Source organism: Acinonyx jubatus, chromosome B2 (assembly GCF_027475565.1).
Source record: "Acinonyx jubatus isolate Ajub_Pintada_27869175 chromosome B2, VMU_Ajub_asm_v1.0, whole genome shotgun sequence".
Classification (NCBI taxonomy): domain Eukaryota; kingdom Metazoa; phylum Chordata; class Mammalia; order Carnivora; family Felidae; genus Acinonyx; species Acinonyx jubatus.
Genome location: NC_069385.1, coordinates 107,553,081 through 107,573,009, shown reverse-complemented (window position 1 = coordinate 107,573,009; position 19,929 = coordinate 107,553,081). Strand labels below are relative to the sequence as shown.

Below are 19,929 nucleotides of genomic sequence, written 5' to 3'. Positions count from 1 at the left end.
GACATTTTTGATAGCAAGCAAAGTGTTACCTGGTTTAAGTAAAATTAAGTTAAGTAGTCATCTTGATTCTTCCTATACTTTTTTTCTATTTTTATTTTCCTTTGGGGGGAAAAGTGGGAATGGTGAATACTGGGTGGTGATGAGCGGAAGGAACGTGAGTGCAACGCTCTCTACAGAATTCTAGTGGTTTCCGACGGTGAAATGTTGTATGCGGGTTTTTTGTGACTTTCTAGGAATGGATTGTTTTTAAATATGCTTCAGTTGCCCAAACTCCCATGACTTACGATGGCTTGAATATTTGATATTTTGTTCCAGAAAACAGATGCAAGTCTCTTTCTTTGTTTTCGCTTTTTGAAAGTGCTACGGTATCACTCACAACATGAGAGGCTGACTTGAAGAGATATGACCTTTTTAATATTTGAGTTTTTAAAGGCATCTGGCCCTTATTTAACCATCACATTTACATCCAATCCCTGCAGGCATGGTTTTGTTGTTGAAGTTTGGCTTGATGCCCTCTGCAGAAAGCCTTTGCTTTAATGAACACAACTCCACTAAAACTTCTGGAGTCCCCTGCCTACCTCCACCCCCCTCCCTGTACTCTAAGAGCACAGCAAGTTTCATCTTGGGTTTCAAATAAGAAGATAAAAATAAGAAATAATGCACTGCTGGAGAATCAGCTTTGTGTGGGAGCCACCGCCAGGACATATTCAACTTGATGCCCTTCTATTATTTGCAGAAGTGTTTATGTTCTATGAAATGTTCAGCCAGAGCATACAGGAAACCGTAAAAGATTTTATGAGATGTATACATGGTTGAAGGCAGAATTTTAAATGCAACCTGGGAAGGTTCTATCTAAATTCCAGGAGGGCAGATGAGGGAGTACTTTCTCTGTAGTGATTCAGTTTTACACAAGGGGTTAGATGAACTGGAAAGAAATACCTGATTTGGGAACGATATAAAATTTTTTCGTAAAATTAAACCTCATAATTTCTAGACAAGTAAACTTGTTTTCTTTCAGACCAAGGATCACCACTTATGCTTATTTGTCTTCTACGTGGTAAAAGCATTAAATGTGGATTGTTTATTATTTTATAGAAACAAAGGACAAACAGTAATAAATGAAGAATTCTCCCCAGGTACAGGAGTATAGACACCATTTAAAAAATACTTGTGCTTCTGATGGTTTTTAAATAAAAACCCTCGGTTCTAAAACTGGAACATTATTTTTGAATCTTAATTATTGCAATATGTGAAGGCAGGAAGGTTGATGACATAGTCTCAAAACGGCGTGTTCGGAAAGTCACATCCAAATTTAGGTGAAAGGAGAAATATTTCTATTTCCTTTACCCTTGAATCTATGAGGCAGTGTCAATTTCCCCTAAGAGAGGCTATTTTTACTTAATGTTGGCTTTATTTATTTTTTTTCCAATTTGATCTCCAAAACACAAGGCTACAAAACAAATTATTTTGTGTATTCACATTTGATTTAGAATCGAGCCCAATGTGAGCCTCATGAAGTCACTGTGAAGATAAATGAAATACCAGAGGCAAGGTTCCCGACACAAAGTAGGTGCTCCGAGTATGTTAATTCCCCCTCCCCTGCTTGCAGACCTCCCCCACTTTTCTTAAATTGATGTATAGCTGACATATAACAGATTATTTAATTATACCACAGTCCCTTTGAAGAAGATTTTAATACAACACTTACGCTTTAGAATGTGTCCAAATTAGTGTCGTTTAAAAAATAAACTTAGGTAATTATCTAAGATAAACATGCCATAAAATCCCCATGTATCCTGGTAGTATCTAATGCAAATCCAGTATGGGGGAGTGAAATTTCAACCTGAGAATTAGGGACCACGGATCTCTGGTCTCTGGTCTGTCACTGCTATCACTGAGTGACCTTGGGAAAGTCAACTTCCCTCTCCAGGCTACATATTTTCATCTGGAAAATGAGTGGCTGTTTTCAACGATCTTGAAGACCATCTTCTGCTTTAACATCTTATGATTTTACCTAACATTTTAATCTTGGGAGAACAATTTATTGATGTCACATTTTCTGAGATTTTCCTCCTATAAATTTTTTTCTCTATTCGCTGCTTAAGAAAATTTTATTCTACTTCAAATTCCCTGTTGCTGAAAGAGTCAGAGAAAGAACCTAAGTGTAGAAAAGAAAAAAAAAAAGAATTAAAAATATTAATATTGAGCAATTATGGGGACATCTAGGCTGGTTTGGGACAGACATAAATGACCTTGTTTTATTCTAAATTCAGCTCACTGGCTTATGATGAAAAGTGAAAGGTTATTATATGGACTTACTGGGCAAAACCAGATTTTATAAATAATTACCTGTCAGACTGTTCAAGATAGACAAACATACGCCAGACCAACAAAAACACAGACCTGTCATATTTCTGAGAGAAATGTACGTTGAGTCTTCCTTCTCTGGGACTATAAGGAGATCAGGTAGAATAAAATGAAGGGAAAAAACCTAAACTCTGTATTTTCTGTCTCGTGCATACTTTAAAATGTATAATGTGGGAGAGAAGGAATTTTGATGTGAAAAATTAGCCCCTGAAAATTTTATACATCCATAAGCCTGGCAGATCGAAACCAAATACAATAAATGCTGTCGTTTTAAAAGTTAGGATGTTTACTGCAAGCTTATAATTTTCTATGATTAGGGATGCCAAGAAAAATAAGAATGATGATAAAAAGAAAAGTTTAATCATACATTTCAACAAGCACAGATGGAACATCAAAACCCCTTGGCAATTTTTTGATATTATATATCTACGTTTTTTTTCTTCTTGACATGAAGATTTTTTCCAGAAGGACTAACACAGAACAGGTAAATGATAGTTAACAAATGTGAGTAATATGGCACAATCATATTAACGGAGCCTCACAATGATTTGGTCACAGGAGGGAAATCTTTCATGTTTCTTATTTCTGTTTTTATTAATGCTTTACAAAGGATGTCTCAGTGTGTGTAAAAACCATGATAAAAATAAAACTGGAAGTCCTACAGAATTAAAGAAGTAGCTTCCTTTTTTAAAATTCAAGTTTAATCAGGAACTGTACAATTACATCTGCTATATTTTGATTCGTTCTCCAAAGTTAGGGTTTGTCATCTGATGGAGAAAGTATAGATGCCAGAAGGGGAGCTCGGCTGTTGCCAGCAAGAAATGACCCAGTCCCAGATTCCAGTTTAGCTGTGGGACTGCTCTCAAGGGAGAAAGCACATCACTCAGCTCCCCTTCAAGGGATTCTCATTACTTTGCTTCTTTCATCTTTTTTTTTTTTTTTCTATGTTTATTTATTTATTTTTGAGGGAGAAAGAGCACGAGCAGGGGAGGGGCAGAGAGAGAAGGAGGCAGAGGATCTGAATCAGGCTCCACGCTGTCAGTGCAAAGCCTGATGCGGGGCTCGAACTCACAAACCGTGAGATCACCACCCAAGCCCAGGTCGGATGCTCAACCAACTCAGCCCCCCCGGGGCGCCCCTGATTACTTAGCTTCTAAATGGGTACAGTGTGTACGTGTGGTGGGCCTGGGGACTGGAGGGACAAGAGGACAGGATGAGAGGGCCGACACGAGGAAAAACAGGCACGATGGCAGATCTGCAGGAAGTCGGGAAGAAGGTGTGAAAATAACACATTCGTGAGAAGTGGGGGGAAGGGACGAGAAGACAGGAATAGTTCATCAGATCAATTAGGCCTTTGATTAGTGTGAGTTTATAAAATGAGTATTTGTCTTGAAAACACACCTAAGATATATATACTCAGCAAATGTCACAAAGTAAAGTTGTGGGACAGTGTGAGGGAAAACTGACTGTCCTTTTGTTGCCTCTGTCCCAAACCTGGATTACAAAATGCATCACATAAAACACAGACTAAACACTGGAGGGAAAACAAGACACTGCCTTTAAGATATGTGAGCTGAGGGCAGTAAATCCATCCCAAATTAAAATTTCAAAATTGTGTGATCTGCATTCTTGTCCACCTACACACTATCCCAAACATCCTGCCATTAATTAGCTAAACGGCCCAGCCAGTAAACAAGACCCAGCACTGAGGGGGCTGGAAAAGGGCCGGAGTCAGCCAGTTGATAGTCACAACAAACCAACCCACTCCTGAGGATACAGAGAAGGTAAACTTGTATTTTATTTTGTCCAAAGAGGGGAACAGAAATCACCTTAATATAACATGCCTTTCCTGTTGTTACAGTCACAAGTCCCGTCAGCAGGCCAGAAAAGCCATCCCATTCCTGCGGTAGGCACTCTGTCAAAGAGAAAGAAATCTGCAATGAATTATCACATCAAGTCAAACCGGGAAAGGAGGCAAAAGCGCGACACGCAGAGCTTTCTTCCTGTTTTGTAGACTCTGCTGGCTTCCATCGAACAGGGTGCTTAATCTGAACATTTCTGGTGGCAACATTTCTGGTGGCTAGAGTCACCACTCGGTCTATTAAAAAGTCAGTGTGGTTAACAAGTGGTTAGGGATTCTATTTTGGGGGAGTGGGAGATACGCAAAGTAAGACATCCCATTTTGTTAATTGATTGGGTTTGGTTAGGTCAAAGACATGTTGTGTTGAGTCTGTTTGTCCTTTATAAACATGTGTTCTCTATTGGACATGCTCAAGAATCACTTCTAATTAACTCTCTTAATAGTCTATAAATTACTGACTCATTATAGCCTTCCCAGGCCTAATTTATAGTCTTAGTGAAAAGCTTGGAAACAGACACTAATAGAAGCCTTTCCTCCCTGCTGAAATATGGTGATCTCTAAGGAGTTCTGTACATTAGAGACATTACAGAAAACTCGAATCCTACATAATTTTATTTAAAAAAAATTTTTTTTTAATGTTTATTCTTGAGACAGAGACAGAGGCAGAGCGTGAACAGGGGAGGGGCAGACAGAGAGGGAGACATAGAATCTGAAACAGGCTCCAGGCTCTGAGCTGTCAGCACAGAGCCCGACATGGGGCTCGAACCCACGAACCGTGAGATCACGACCTGAGCTGAAGTCAGACACTTAACTGGCTGAGCCACCCAGGCACCCCTCCTACATAATTTTATGTACATACAAGTATATATAGATGTACGTATGGATATTCATAATGGGATAAAATATCCCCATAAAAGAAAATGGGAAAATGGATACCAAAGGCAATAATATAATATATTCCAGTAAATCAAGTAAAACTGCATGATTTTTTTCCTGCGAGATATATTCTACAGTTCAGAGCTAAAGAGTTGGACTACACAGGGCCTCTGTGACTTGTCTTGAGTCTCATAATGAAACCCAGAATGAAACAGAACTAAAATCCAGGACTTAGGAATAAAATTATCCCTTTCACCACCATATTTTTCATTATTTAAACTAGGAATAGCCATACTCAGAGAATTATAACCCTCAATGAGATGGATTTTTTTCCTACAATCTGTGTTCCGAAAAACAGAAAAATGACAACATCTCGTATCGGGGATTTTGTTTTGCCTTCAACAGCCACGTTATAGGAAATGTAGAATAAGTTTTTATGACTAAAATAATGTTATGGAGATGCTGGAGAGTTTAATTCTAAAAATGGTTAAATTACATTTATAATTATACCCAAAGGAAAAAAAGTGGAACCAAGCTTTTTAGCAAGACTTCCACCGATGTGAGGTGAAACCAAGCTAGTTTTCTGCGTGACTTTCTGCTAATCATGAAATTCAATTAACTTCAACATCTTTCCTCCGAATATTCAGCTTATACAGGATTTACTACGGTTGTCGGGCTTTGGAATGCTGGCTGAAATTTCATAGGTTGGCTGTGCGGCTCCACAGCTCACTCCAGATCAGCATTTCAAGGATGAGAAAACAGTGGCACATTCTATCTTTCATTCCTCAGGGCTTTCTCTGTGAGCTTGTTCCTGACTTACCATCAGGCTTGCTGTGCCCTTGGACGCTTTTGGACTGAAGCACACGTTCTGACAAGGACTAGAAAATTCCAACTTTACCTCCTCAGTCTGTGCACCGGAGAACAGTGTTAAATGAGTTCCTCAGAGAGCCACAAATAACTTGCAGGGACGGATAGAGTGTCTTCCCACAACCACAGACAGGGGAGCCTCAGGCCTTGAAACAGCCCCTACCACCACAGTTGCCTTACCAGAGGCTTATGCCAAAGTAGTACTTTCAGGTTCTTGACCTTGATATTTTAAATTTTACAACCACAGTGACAACCTTCAACATAACATAATATTTAAAGCACAGGGATGGTTTACATGGAGATAAATGGACCTGGGAGTAAAGCTGGATTCCTCGTAAAGGTAAATGGCTAAAGAGAGGCTTGCTTGAAAAAGAGGTTTTGGCCCAGGAGCAGGCTGAGTTTTGGCCGTGCACACCTGAGACATTACCAAGTTTAATCTTTCCAGGGTGGCCAACAGGAAATGGTTCTCTCTCATACTGAAAGGATTACTTTCCAAAAATCAATTCACCGTCACAGATGATTCATCACTATTGTTTGCAAATGACTACAAGACTAGAGACTTTTAATCACAGAGACTTCGAGCAGCTAAGTTTAATAAGAAAGCCAAAGTTTAGAGCTGTCCCAGATTTCCGGACTAAGTTCTTCCTATTCTAATTCTACAACAGAGAAGGGGCAAACAAACGTGTGTGATCAGCAAAGAGCAAGTTCAGCAAACCCATCCCCTTTTCCTACCCAGAGTCACAGCTTTTCCTTCTGATGGACAAAGGATGTATGTTGTCTGTGGAGGGTGATTATGGGAACATCCCCAAGTTGGCAACCTTTCCAGGGCGAGCAACTTTAAAGGAAGATGGGCGAAGACAACTCATCTTTGTGTCAACTGTGAATTTCTCTGTTTGTGTTGTGGACGTTGAAACTAAATTTAAACACTGCTTGGAGTGAGGGCCTTCCAGAGGCCACATTCTCATGAAGCACTTACTTATTCTCTACTGTCAGATCCTATGAGTGATACCCTGGTTCTGTATCTCAGTAAAAACCCAGACCTTGACTGGAAATAGCTGGGACCACCTCCCCCGCTATTAAAAATGTATAAACGAATCTGACTTCGTCCCGACAGCCCCGTTTCTGCATCCTATATATCACTGCAGCTTTATTTCTGATTGAAAAAAGCTCTGTTCTCAACTATTAGTCGCTCCTATGTGAATTTATTGAAATTCACATGCTAGACATTCAGATGCTAGACATCCTGGCATCTCTAAAGTTAACAGCAAAGATATTTCGTTTTTCATTTTAAAGGACCAATTGTAGTTCATAGGCTTTCCCCCCGCCTCCCTTAAATTGAGGATTACATTAGCTCCCAAGTTTTGACACTCATATATTCGTTCAGCTTCAAATTATGGCCTACTGACAGAACCTCAATCTAACTGGGTGGGCTGACACATTCTGCCTACTGCACTGGGTGTTGATGGGGAAATGAATTTGTAAGTTTTCGTTTTTAAAATATGATTTTTTTTTAATCTGCCTACAGACAAGCTCGAGAAACAAATTTAAATCCTAGGCTGGTTTATTTCTGCCTTTTTATGGGCTGTCATAAATCATACATTTTACGGAATACAAACTAATATTAAAAAGCAAATGATTATTATTTATTTTAAACAAAAGACAAACATGCTACAAAACATACCTGTGGCTCCTAGTTGAATATAACTGCCTGTGTGTTATTTGCACCATTAACTTAATTAGTAAAGCTTTAACTATAGATAAAACCACCCTTTCCACCAACATAGATTTACACTTATTCACTACTAGCTTTCCTGATTCTTTTCCACTTTCTCAAACTTTACTTATTTGTTTAAAACAATTTTTTTAATGTTTATTTATTTTTGAGAGAGAGAGACAGAGTGCGAGTGGGGGAGGGGCAGAGAGAGAGGGAGCCAAAGCAGGCTCCTATGCTCCGGGTTGTCAGCACAGAGCCCAATGCAGGGTCTGAACTCATAAACAGCAAGATCGTGGCCTGAGCCAAAGTTGGCCGCTTAACCAACTGAGCCATCCAGGCACCCCACTTTCTCAAACTTTAACTAAAATAAAACAAAAAGTTCATTGTAGGGACTGACATCAGCAAGATGGCTACCAAGGAGGTCCCAAAGCTTGTCTCCCCACACAAAAAAATAAATAAACAACTATAAATAGACAAAACAGCTCTGGGAAAGCTCTAGATTACAACAAAGAAGCAGCAGAAATCCTGTGGGGCTCAACGACTGAGCAAAGTTCTACAGAAAAGCATAAGAAGCATTTTACCTACATCACCCCACCTCCCAGTCCAGAGCAGCTCAGTGCAAAGAGGAACGCTTTTGGAGGGATTACACCTGACAGGAAAAGGAGCAAGAGAATCCTACTAATCCTCCTCATTGCCGTGGACATTCGTAGACATTGCCACTGCGTGCTCCCACGGTCTTCACCAACACTGAACCCAACTAAAGGGTTGCCTGGGCTCCGCACTGCTGTGTCTCCTCACCAGGTCTGGAGCTACCATTGTGGTGAGACCTGCCCCCAGGGGCCCCAGTTGTGCCCCACTGTCTGGGATTGGGAAGCCACGGCACCTTGCCATCTATGAAACCGGAAATGCCATTGTTTTCTGTGCCCTGCCTTCAGGGTTCAAAGTCATGGCTTTGACAACCATCACTAGGCCTGAGTTGCTGCTATTCTATGACTGACTCCTGGAGTCCTAAGTTGTGGCTCTGACCTGCTATCATTAGGCTGTGATGCTGTAGCTGCTGGTCTCTGTCCCACCCTCTGGCTCCTAAGTCATGGCACTGACTTGCCATCAGTGGCTGTACGGCTACAGCTCTGTGCCACCCGCCTTGGGTCCTGAGTCACCGCTTTGGCCTGGCATCACAGAGGCTAAGCTGCTTCTGCTCTGCTCCCTGCTGCCAAAGTCAGGGCTCTGACCCACCATCCCCCAGGGCATGCTGTCACTGCACCCCTTACCCTGGGCCCAAGACACTGGTGCATCTTGTCATCCCACAGCCCGTGCCACTGCTGCATCCCCCATCCTGGGGTCCAAATCACTGTGGTGATCCCCAGAGATGCAGACCTGGTTCCTCAGGAGATCTGCATATGCGTGCACATCAGACGCTGGGACTACTATCATAGCAGGTGCACCTGTGCCCCAGGACCCTGGTTTCACTGCTTCTCTAAGTGCGAGTTCACCAGAACTGGTACCAGCAGGTATTCTCTTTGGCTAGAACTTCCTCCTACAGGAAAAAGAGAGGAACAGGACGACCCTTGCAGCCTCTGCCACCTAGGACCCTAACAACCCTAGACACTACTCCCGCTTACAGGACTTCTGCAGTCTTGGTCAAAGAAGAACCCACAGTCTTTGCCCATGTTGGCCTCAGCTGATGTAGATGTACAGGGATTATGCTTCTATGCCCTCTCCAGGATCAGAGACATGGCACCCTACCCAGCCTGAGCCTTCACAGCCACTCTCAGTTGAAAGTCTTTCTCCACCAAAGTCAGTCTGAAAGGCTGGAAGAGGTGACTCCTCTCTCAAATGAACAAACATTAATGCAAAGCCACAAGAAATGTGAAGCAACAAGGAAACATGACACTACCAAAGGTGCTTGATAATTTTCAAGTTACCAACCCCAAAGAAATGGAGATCTATGAGTTACCTGAAGAAGAATTCAAAACAACTATTTTAAGGAAGTGCAGTGAGATTCAAGAGAACACAGACAGACAACAAAATGAACTTAGGAAAGCAATGCAATAACAAAATGAATTCAACAAAGAGAAATCATAAAAAATTTTTAGAGCTGAGGTATGAAGTGAATGCAATGAAAAAAAAATGCAATGAAGAGCTTCAATAATAGGCTCAATCAATCAAGCAGAAGAAAGAATCCATGAACATGAAGACAGATCTCTTGATATTATCCATTTGGAGCTGAAAAAGAAATAAACATGAAAAAAAGCAAAGAAAACCTATGTGAATAATGGGACACCATTAAGTGAAACAATATTCATGCTATGGGAGTCCTAGACAAAGTAGAGAAAAGGTCAGAAAACAAAGAAATAATGGCTGATAACTTCCAAAATCTGGGGAGAGACAGCCATCCAGATACATGAAACTCAAAGATCCTCAAAGAGATTCAACCCAAAGAGATCTTCACTGAGACAATATAATCGAACTCTTGAATATCAAAGATTAAGAGAGAATTTTGAGAGCAGCAAGAGTTTAAAAAGAGTCATCACACACAAGGGAACCCTAATAAGGTTAACAGCAGATTTCTCAGAAGAAATCTTTTAGGCCAGGAGAGAGTGAGATAATATATTCAAAGTGGTCAAAGAACATAAAATTCTGATCAAGAATACTTTACCCAGGAAAGTAGTTCCCGGGTACAGATAGACTTTTACAGACAAATAAAAGCTAAGGTATTTTATCACCACTAGACATGCTTTATAAGAAGTGTTAAAAGGAGTTCTTCAAGATGAAACAAAAGGTTGCTAATGGAAACATGAAAGTATTAAATTCACTGACACAGGCAATTATAAATTCAAAATACTCTAATACTGCAATGGTGGTATGCAAATCACTAGACTCCAGTATATAAATTAAAAGACAAAAGTGTTAAAAATAACTATAGCTACAATATTTTGTTAATGGGTACACAATACGAAAAAAAAGTAAACTGTGACATCAACAACATAAAGCTGGAGGGCAAGTAAACATATAGAATTTTTTTCATGCAATGAAAGTTGTTTTCAACTTGGACTATTACAAGCTGTACTAGGAAGGCCTCATAGTAATCACAAAGAAAAACCTATAAAAAATATACAAATGAAGAGAAAAAAATCAAAGCATACCACTACAAAAAAAAATACCAGTTTTCTAAGGAAGATAGTAAGATAGGAAGGAAGGAAAGTAGGAACTACAAAACAATCAGAAAACATTTAGCAACATGGCAATAGTAAGTCCTTACCTATTACTAATTATTCTAAATGTAAATGGTTTAAATTTTCCAATAAGCAGATACAGGGTGCTTGGATGGATTAAAAAAGGAAAGACCTGGGCGCCTGGGTGGCTTAGTTGGTTAAGTGTCTGCCTTTGGCTCAGGTAATGATCTCACAGTTCATGAGTTGGAGCTCTGTTTGGGATTCTCTCACTCTCCATGTCTCTCTCTGCCCACCCCCCACTTGCACTCCCTCTCTTTCAAAATAAATAATTTTAAAAAACTTACAAAAAAAAAAGAGACTCTATGCTGCCTACAAGAGATTCATTTAAGCTTTAAAGACACTAATGGGCTGCAAGTGAGAGTGAAAGAGATGCAAATGAAAAGTAAAAGGAAACAGGAGTAGCTAGTCTTGTATCAGGAAAAAAAAATGATTTTAGGTCAAAAGCTGTAACTGGAGATAAAAACAAGTCATTATATAATGATAAAGGGGTCAATTCATATAATAATAATAAATAAATATGCCCCCAATATCAGAGCACCTAACTATATTAAATGATTATTAATAGATTTGTAGATAAAAACACATCAATGCCAAACAGTAGGGAACTTCAATATCCCACTTTCAAGAATGGATAGATCATCCAGATTTAATATCGATAAGGAAATAAGAACCTGGTCTATACTTTAGACCAATGGACCTAACAGACATACAGAGAACAGTCCATCCAACAGCTGAAGAATACAAATTATTCTCAAATGCACAAGGAACATTCTTCAGGCTAGATCATATGTTAGGTTACAAAACGAGGCTTTAAAGATTTAAGAAGACTGAAATCTTATCGAGTACCTTTTCTGGGCACAATGGTATGAAGTCAGAAATTAGTAACAGAAGGAGATCTGAAAGATTCACAAATCTGTAGAAATTAAACAACACACTTCTGAACAATCAGTGGGTCAAAAAAGAAATCAAAAGAGAAATAAAAAATATGTTGCGACAAACCAAAAAGGAAACAACACACCACAACTCATGGGATGCAGCGAAAGCAGTTCTGAGAGAGAAGTTCATAGCAATAAATGTCTGCATTATGAAAAAAGAAGGATTTAAAATAAACCACCTAATCTTATACCTCAAGGAACTAGAAAGAAGAAAAAACTAAGCTCAAAGTTAGCAGAAGGAAGGAAATAATAAAAATTAGAGCAGAAATAAATGAATAGAAAGACAACAGATAAGATCAACAAGACTAAGAGATGGTTTTCCAAAACGATAAAGAAAACTGACAAACCTTTAGCTGGACTAAAAAAAAGAGAGATGACTCAAATAAATAAAAATATAGATAAAAAAGAGACATTAGAATTTATATCACAAAAATACAAGGGATCATCAGAGACTGCTATGAACAAGAATATGCAAACAAATTAGATAACTGAGAAGACATGGATAGATTCCTAGAAACCCACTACTTACCAAGACTGAATAATGAATAGAAAACCCGAACGGATCAAATAATAATGAGCAAAGAGATTGAATCAGTAATACACAGTCTTCCAACAAAGAAAAGCTCAGGACTAGATGGTTTCACTGGTCAATTCTATCAAACATTTAAAAAGAATTAATACCAATCCTTCTCAAACTCTCAAAAATTGAAGAGAAGGAACCACTTTAAAACCCACTTTACAAGGCAAGCATTATCCTGATACCAAAGCCAAACAAGGGCACTACAAGAAAAGAAAATTACAGGCTAAGACTTTGGTCACCAATTCTGATGTGGGTTTTTTCCCACACTAACAAGCAATTCTTAGGACACTAGTTCAGTGTCCTATAATTCAACTTAATTCTGACACTATCGAGCTGGAAGGAGCATCAAATCCCACAGGTTAAGGGCTCAGTGCTACAAAACTGCTACCTCCTTGCCTCCCATACTGTAGACACCAATCACAAGTCCAGGTTACAGCCTGTGCTTCTAACTGAGCAGCTATAGACTAGAGGTTTCAATGACACCCTCCTTGGGTTTGATGAATTTGCTAGAGTGGCTCACAGAACTCAGAAGAACATTTTACTTACAAGATTTCTGGTTTATTATAAAAGTATATAGTTCAGGAACAGTCAGATGAAAGACATGCATAGAGCAAGGTACAAGGTTAGGGTGTGGAGCTTCCATTCCCTCTCTGAGTGTGCCATTCACCCTGAATCTCTATGTGTTCACTAAAATGGAAGTTCTCTGAACCCCATATTTTTTTTAATGGGCTTTGTTACATAAACATGATTGATTAAATCTATGGCCATTGGTGACTGAACTCAATCTCCAACCCCTCCTCCCTCCCTGGAGATTTTGGGGTAGGATGGAAAGTTCCAACCCTCCAATCACATGACTGGCTCCACTGGCAACCAGCCTCCATCCTCAGGTGTAGTCTTGAAGTCATCTCAGTGACATACCAAGGGACACCTTTATAGCTGTCATCATGAGAAATTCCAAAGGCTTTATTTAGGAGCTCTGGGCCAGAAACAGGGATGAGGATCAAATGCACATTTCATATTATAAATCACAGGCCATGTCCCTGGTGAACACAGATGCAAAAACCTTCAACAAAATACTACCAACCTAATTCAATAGCACATTAAAAGGATTATACACCATGATCAAGTGAAGTTTACCCCTGGGATGCAAGGATGATTCAACATATACAAATCAATCAATATGAGATATCACATTAATAAAAGTAAAAATCCTGTGATCGTTTCAAAAGATGCAGAAGAAGCATTTGACAAAAGTCAGCATCCTTTCATGATAAGACCCTCAACAAATTAGGTCTACAAAGAATGTACCTCAACACAATAAAGGCCATATATGACAAATTCATAGCTAACATCATGCTAAATGGTGAGAAGTGAAAAGCCTTTCCTCTAAGATCAGGAATAAGGCAGGGATGCCTACCCTTGCCACTTCTATTCAACATAGTAGTGAAAATCCTAGCCACAGCAGTTAGGCATGAAAAAAAAAGCCACTCAAATCAGAAAGGAAAAAGTAAAATTATCTCTATTTGCAGAAGAATGATCTTATACATAGAAAGCCCTAAAGATTGCCACCAAAAAATTGATAAAACTATAAATTAATTCATTCATGTAGAATACACAATCAACATGCAAAAATCAGTTGTGTTTCTATTTCTATACACAAACCATGATCTGAAAGGAGAAATTAAGAAAGCAATCACATTTACAATAGGATCAAATATAATAAAGTAATTGGGAAAAAGTTAACCAAGGAGATGAAGGACCTGTACCCTCAAAACTATAAAACACTGGTGAAGAAACTGAAGAAGACACAAACAAATAGATATCCTGAATTTTTAGACGGGGAGAATTATTATTGTTAAGATGTCTGTACTACCTGAAGCAATCTACAGATTCAATTCAGTGGTATCTAAATTCCAATGGTACTTTTTTTACAGAAACAGAAAATACGAACAAATATATTTTTATGTAAGCAAAAATATAAAGTTCATACGGAATCACAAAAGACCCTTAATGGCCAAATCAATCTTGAGAAAGAAGAACAAAGCTGGATGCATCACATTTCCTGATGTCAAACTATACTACAAAAATATAATAACCAGAACAGTATGTTACTGGCATAAAAACACACACACATCAGGGCGCATGGGTGGCTTAGTACGCTAAGCATCCGACTTTTGGTTTTGGCTCAGGTCATGATCTCATGATTCATGAATTCAAGCCCCATGTTGTGATCCACACTGCTGGTGTGGAGCCTTCCTGGGATTCTCTCTTTCCCTCTCTCTTTGCCCCTCCCCAATCATGCTCTCTAAACAAACAAACAAACAAACAAACTTAAAAAAAAAACCAACAACAGGCACAGGTCAATAGAACAGAATTAACTAGCCCAGAAATAAACCTACATGTATATGGTCAATTAATTTTTGACAAAAGAGCCAGGAATATACTAGGGGAAAGGACAGTCTTTTTAACAAACGTATAGCCACGTGCAAAAGAATAAAAACAGTCCCCTACTTTACACCAGACACAAAATCATACAGAAAAATCAACTCAACATGGATTAAAAACTTGAATGTAAGACCTGAGACTGTAAAACTCCTACAAGTAAGCACAGAGAGTAAGCTCCTTGACAGTGGTCTTGGAAATGATTTCTTGGATAAGACACCAAAAGCAAAGGCAACAAAAACTAAAATAAATAAGTGGACTATATCAAAAGAACGAGCTTCTACGTAGCAAAGGAAACAATCACTGTAAGGACAACCTACAGAATGGGAGAAATATTTGTAACTCATGTATCTGATAAGGGTTAATACCCAAAATGTAAAAATAATTCATATAATTTAATAGCAAAAAAGCAAATAATCCAATTAAAAATAGGCAAAGGCCCTGAATAGACATTTTTTCAATGAAAACAGATAAATGGCCAAGAGGTGCCCAACATCACTAATCATAAGAAAAATGCAAACCAAAGCCACAATGAATATCATCTCACAACTGTCAGGATGGCTATTATCAAAAAGATAAGCGATAACAAACGGTGAGGATATGAAGAAAGGGGAACCCTTATACACTGTCGGTAGGAACGTAAATCGGTAGTCCTATAGAAAGCAGTATGGCGATTGTTCAAAATATTAAAAATAAAATTATGAAATGACTCAGCAATCCCACTGTTGGGTATACATCCTAAAGGAAATGAAGTCAGTACCATAAAGAGATATCGGCACCTCTATGTTTACTGCAGCATTATTCACAATAGCCAAGATATGGAAACAACCTAAAAGTTCTCTGCTGGATGAACGGATCCAGAATATGTGGTACAGAAATACAACAGAATATCATTCACTCATAAAATAGAAGGAAATCTTGCCATGTCTGACAACATGGGTGAACCTGAAGAGCATTATGCCAGGTGAAATTAGCCAGACAAAAAGAGACAAATACTATACGGTATCCCTAAAAGCTGATTTCGCAGGAACAGAATAGAATGGATGGCGGTTGCCAGGGACTGTGGGAAGAGGGAAATGAGGAGATGTGGGTCAAAGGGTACAAACTTTCAGCAATAAGAGGAATAAGTTCTCAGGATCTAATGTACAGCATGGTGGCTACAGATGTAAGACGGTATTGTATCCTTGAAAGTTGCTTGGGAGTGGATCTTCAGCATTGTAACCACACACACACACACACACACACACACACACACACACACACACACAAATAGGCAAAAGGGTTAATTATGTGAGGTGATACGTGTGCTAGTTACTGCATCTTGACCTTGGTAATCACTCCACAATGTATATCAAATTATCATGTTGTATGCTTTAAATATATATGATTATCTTTGCCAGGGATTCCTCAATACAGGAAAATTACATTTCCTCAATAAAGGAAAAAAAGAAAAAAAAAAGAATTTCATTGTCGTGGGTCCCAAATTCACTCACATATACTTCATACTTCAAAGGCCTATGACAGAAGATTTTGGTTCCATTGCTTGAATTCCTATCAATTTGCCTAATTTGATTTTAGCAAAATATTTATTGAGTTCTTAATAAGCCACTATGTGTGTGGTAGTACAAAAGATACAAAGATAAATAGAACGGTCCTTGCTGTCCCTTAGCTTCTAATTTAATGGGAAAGGTTTAACTGTCAAGTAAAATGCATTAACAGGTCATCCTTAGGGGTGGGAAGGAAGGAAAAAACAAGGCAGCCCTCTTATTTATATTTTTTGCTTTTTATCACAATATTTAATTTGAAATAAATTTAAAAGGGCAAGCGTTTTTGTATATTTCTTAACGCAGGGAGGGGAAAGGATTTAAAAATGCTGAGATACATGGTTTTATAGTTTATGAAGCACTTTCATGCCCGTATCTAATTTAGCCTTACCACAACTAGTAAAATAAAAGTCTTATTTATTATTCTCCTTTTTAAAGTGACATGACTAGTGAATGGTAGTTTCAGGGTTTCAAACCCAGGGCGTGTCGCTTTTCATTATATCACACTGGCTTACATGAAGCGAAAGAACCCCAAACCTCTGAAATCTGGCATAATTTATTCCACCCAGATTACGATAGACATGTATATGCCCTTAGTCCTAACAAACTCAACTCTTGTTCAACATCACTTAAAGGGTAAATTAAAATTTTAATTCTAATTTAAAGCAGAGCAGCCTGGTACAGTCCAGTGCAGAGATGGGACTTGAATCTAAATCATCTTCAGTTTGGAGGCATTCTCAACTAGTCCTTATTTTCTGAACCAATTTTAAGAATAGTACGTAGTAAAAAACAAAAATAGAGAAAAAAAGGCAAGAAAGACCCCCCACAAAAAATAAAAAACCAAAAAACAACAACACTGTATGTCCAAATCACTTTAAAAAATAACACATGCTCTAACTCTTCGTCTTCAAGTCAATGGGTCTGAATGGCGTTTAGGCTTCAGAACGCTTGAAACACAATCCAGTTGATTTGGATGCATAGTGAAGGCTGGAAACATAGGTAGAGTAGACAAATGTATTATCAATAGAACTCCAACTTGGTTTTGTCAATAAATGGCTGCCTTTTGGAATCTGTCATGATTATACAGTGAATAGCATATTTTTTAAGTTTATTTATCTATTAAAATTTTTTTTAATGTTTATTTATTTTTGAGAAAGACAGAGTGCGGGCAGGGGAGGGGCAGAGAGAGAGGGAGACACAGAATCCAAAGCAGGCTCCAGTCTCCGAGCTGTCAGCACAGAGCCTGACGTGGGGCTCGAACCTATGAACCATGAGATCGTGCCCTGAGCTGAAGTTGGACACTTAACCGACAGAGCCACCCAGGTGCCCCCAAATTTATTTATTTTATTTTGAGAGAGAGAGAATCCCAAGCAGGCTCCAAACTCAGCGTGGAGTCTGATGCAGGGCTTGATCTCATGAACCGTGAGATCATGATCTGAGCCAAAATCAAGAGTTGGATGCTTAACTGACTGAGCCACCCCGGGGCCCCATAAATGATATTTCTCAATAGAAGTTCTCATAGTGGAATTTAATTTAATATAGAAGAAACAGATATTAAGGTTGTCTGCCTTTTACCCAGACAACAGCAGGTTACCTGCTGTATCTCTCAAATTTCTCACTTGAGGGTCATCATTTTTTTTTTTTTTTTACCTTCCCGGATGCTGGGATGTCACTTTTAAGAAAAAAAATTTTTTTTATTAACATTTATTTATTTTTGAGCGACAGAAAGAGACAGCACAAGTGGGGGAGGGGCAGAGAGAGAGGGAGACACAGAATCCGAAGCAGGCTCCAGGTTCTGAGCCGTCAGCACAGAGCCCGATGCAGGACTTGAACGCACTGACGGAGAGATCGTGATCTGAGCCGAAGTCGGACGCGCAACTGACTGAGCCACCCAGGCGCCCCATGGGATGCCACTTTAAGGAGCACAGTCCTTCAGACTGCCTGCCACACCACGTTTAATTCCAAAATGAAAACGCAATTTGGAAAGCCTGCTAAACCAAGCTGAACAAAACCCTTTGCTTATATCTAGAATCAAAGAACAATACAATTTTGGGATACGAAAGTATCTTGTGAACTCCTTTCGTCCAATTCCTAATTTAACAGATGAAAAAACTAATGCCGACAGAGAGAGAGAGAGAGAGAGAGAGAGAGACTCATCACTGGTGAGTCCAGGATTCCTGACTCTGTCTAGGGCTTGTTATGGATGGTTCTCCTTCTGCCCAGAGCTATGTGTTTGGCTTCCCTGACCCTGATGGGGAAAACAGATGTAGGGAAAGAAGTGTTTTTCCGGATTAAGAGCCCTTGGGAGCAGAACAAAAGTGAAGGGACTGAGAAGGGGGTTGGAGGTGGGGAGGGATTTAATGATGTCTAAAACAGTACAGCTGAGTAGTTAGAACAAGGCAGGCCATTATGAGCTTTACTTTCTACTTCTGGCTCTTCTGCTACACGATTAGCTCTCCCTTGGAGAATCACTTAATTTCCCTAAGTGCCCAAAATAATAATTTTGATAAATGGATGAAATATCAAAATAAGTAAGGTAAACATGGTTGAAAGGTTCTATGGCAAAAGTATGCATCTTTGGGACCTTCAGGGGGTGACATACTATGTATTCCGATAGAAGTCTTACTAAGACTATGCTCAGTGTCTGATTTAAGCCTGAGCAAATGATACGGCCTGCCTGGATCTGTTTGGAGTTGGCCAATTTGAGTTACATCCAGGAGTAAAAAGGACAATAAAAAGACGTGAAGCATACATTTGCCCTTTCCCAAGCTCCCGCCAACTCCCAATGAACCAAGTGCAGGGGAGACCCTTTGCATTTTAGGTGATTTGTGCACTACAGGAGCTACCCTGGTTACCAAGGTCCTGGGGTTTCCCAAGTTCTCTTCCCCACAGCACACCGATGAAAAGGGCACAGAGGGCAGAGGTCCTACAGCCACTGGCTTGGCTTTGCTGGAGGGAAAAGGTGGGGAGGGAGTGGAGCAAACCAGAAGCAACCAGGCTTTTGTTAGTCCTTACTAAGTTAGCCTAGGTGTTTGACTTAAAATAGTCGGTTGAGTTGGGGTGGGAAGGTAGGTACATCTCCGAATTTCTTGTATAAATGTTGTTTCACAAGACTGCTAAGTGAGCCCTCCTTTCTGTCCCCCCCCCCCCCCCCACCCGCTACTGCCAAGTTTTACCAGCAAAAACAGATTGTGCTTCTATCTGGCCTTTTTCTTTTTTTAATTTTTTTTTTTCAACGTTTATTTATTTTTGGGACACAGAGAGACAGAGCATGAATGGGGGAGGGGCAGAGAGAGAGGGAGACACAGTATCAGAAACAGGCTCCAGGCTCCGAACCATCAGCCCTATCTGGCCTTTTTCTACCTTTCTTCTGGCAGCAACACTGGAGACTCTATCAAGTTGTCTCAAATTCCACTGCCCCCAGATGCCCAAATTCAGCCCTGCCCCCTGTGGGGTCTTTGGATTCAGAGTGCAAGCCCTCTCCCAAGCCCTCCACTTGCCTAACTA

General features: G+C 39.5%; 1 protein-coding gene across 4 annotated transcripts in view; it reads right to left on the bottom strand.

The window, feature by feature from the left end:
- Positions 1–4,141: 4,141 nt before the first annotated feature.
- Positions 4,142–19,929, bottom strand: part of SUPT3H (SPT3 homolog, SAGA and STAGA complex component) — a 530,133-nt gene continuing 514,345 nt past the window's right edge. For all 4 annotated transcript variants that reach the window (XM_027057634.2, XM_053222732.1, XM_053222733.1 and 1 more), the window contains one exon: positions 4,142–4,282. In XM_027057634.2, the coding sequence (XP_026913435.1) occupies positions 4,241–4,282 (42 nt within the window). In that variant the 3' untranslated portion in view covers positions 4,142–4,240. The remainder of the gene's footprint in view (positions 4,283–19,929) is intronic.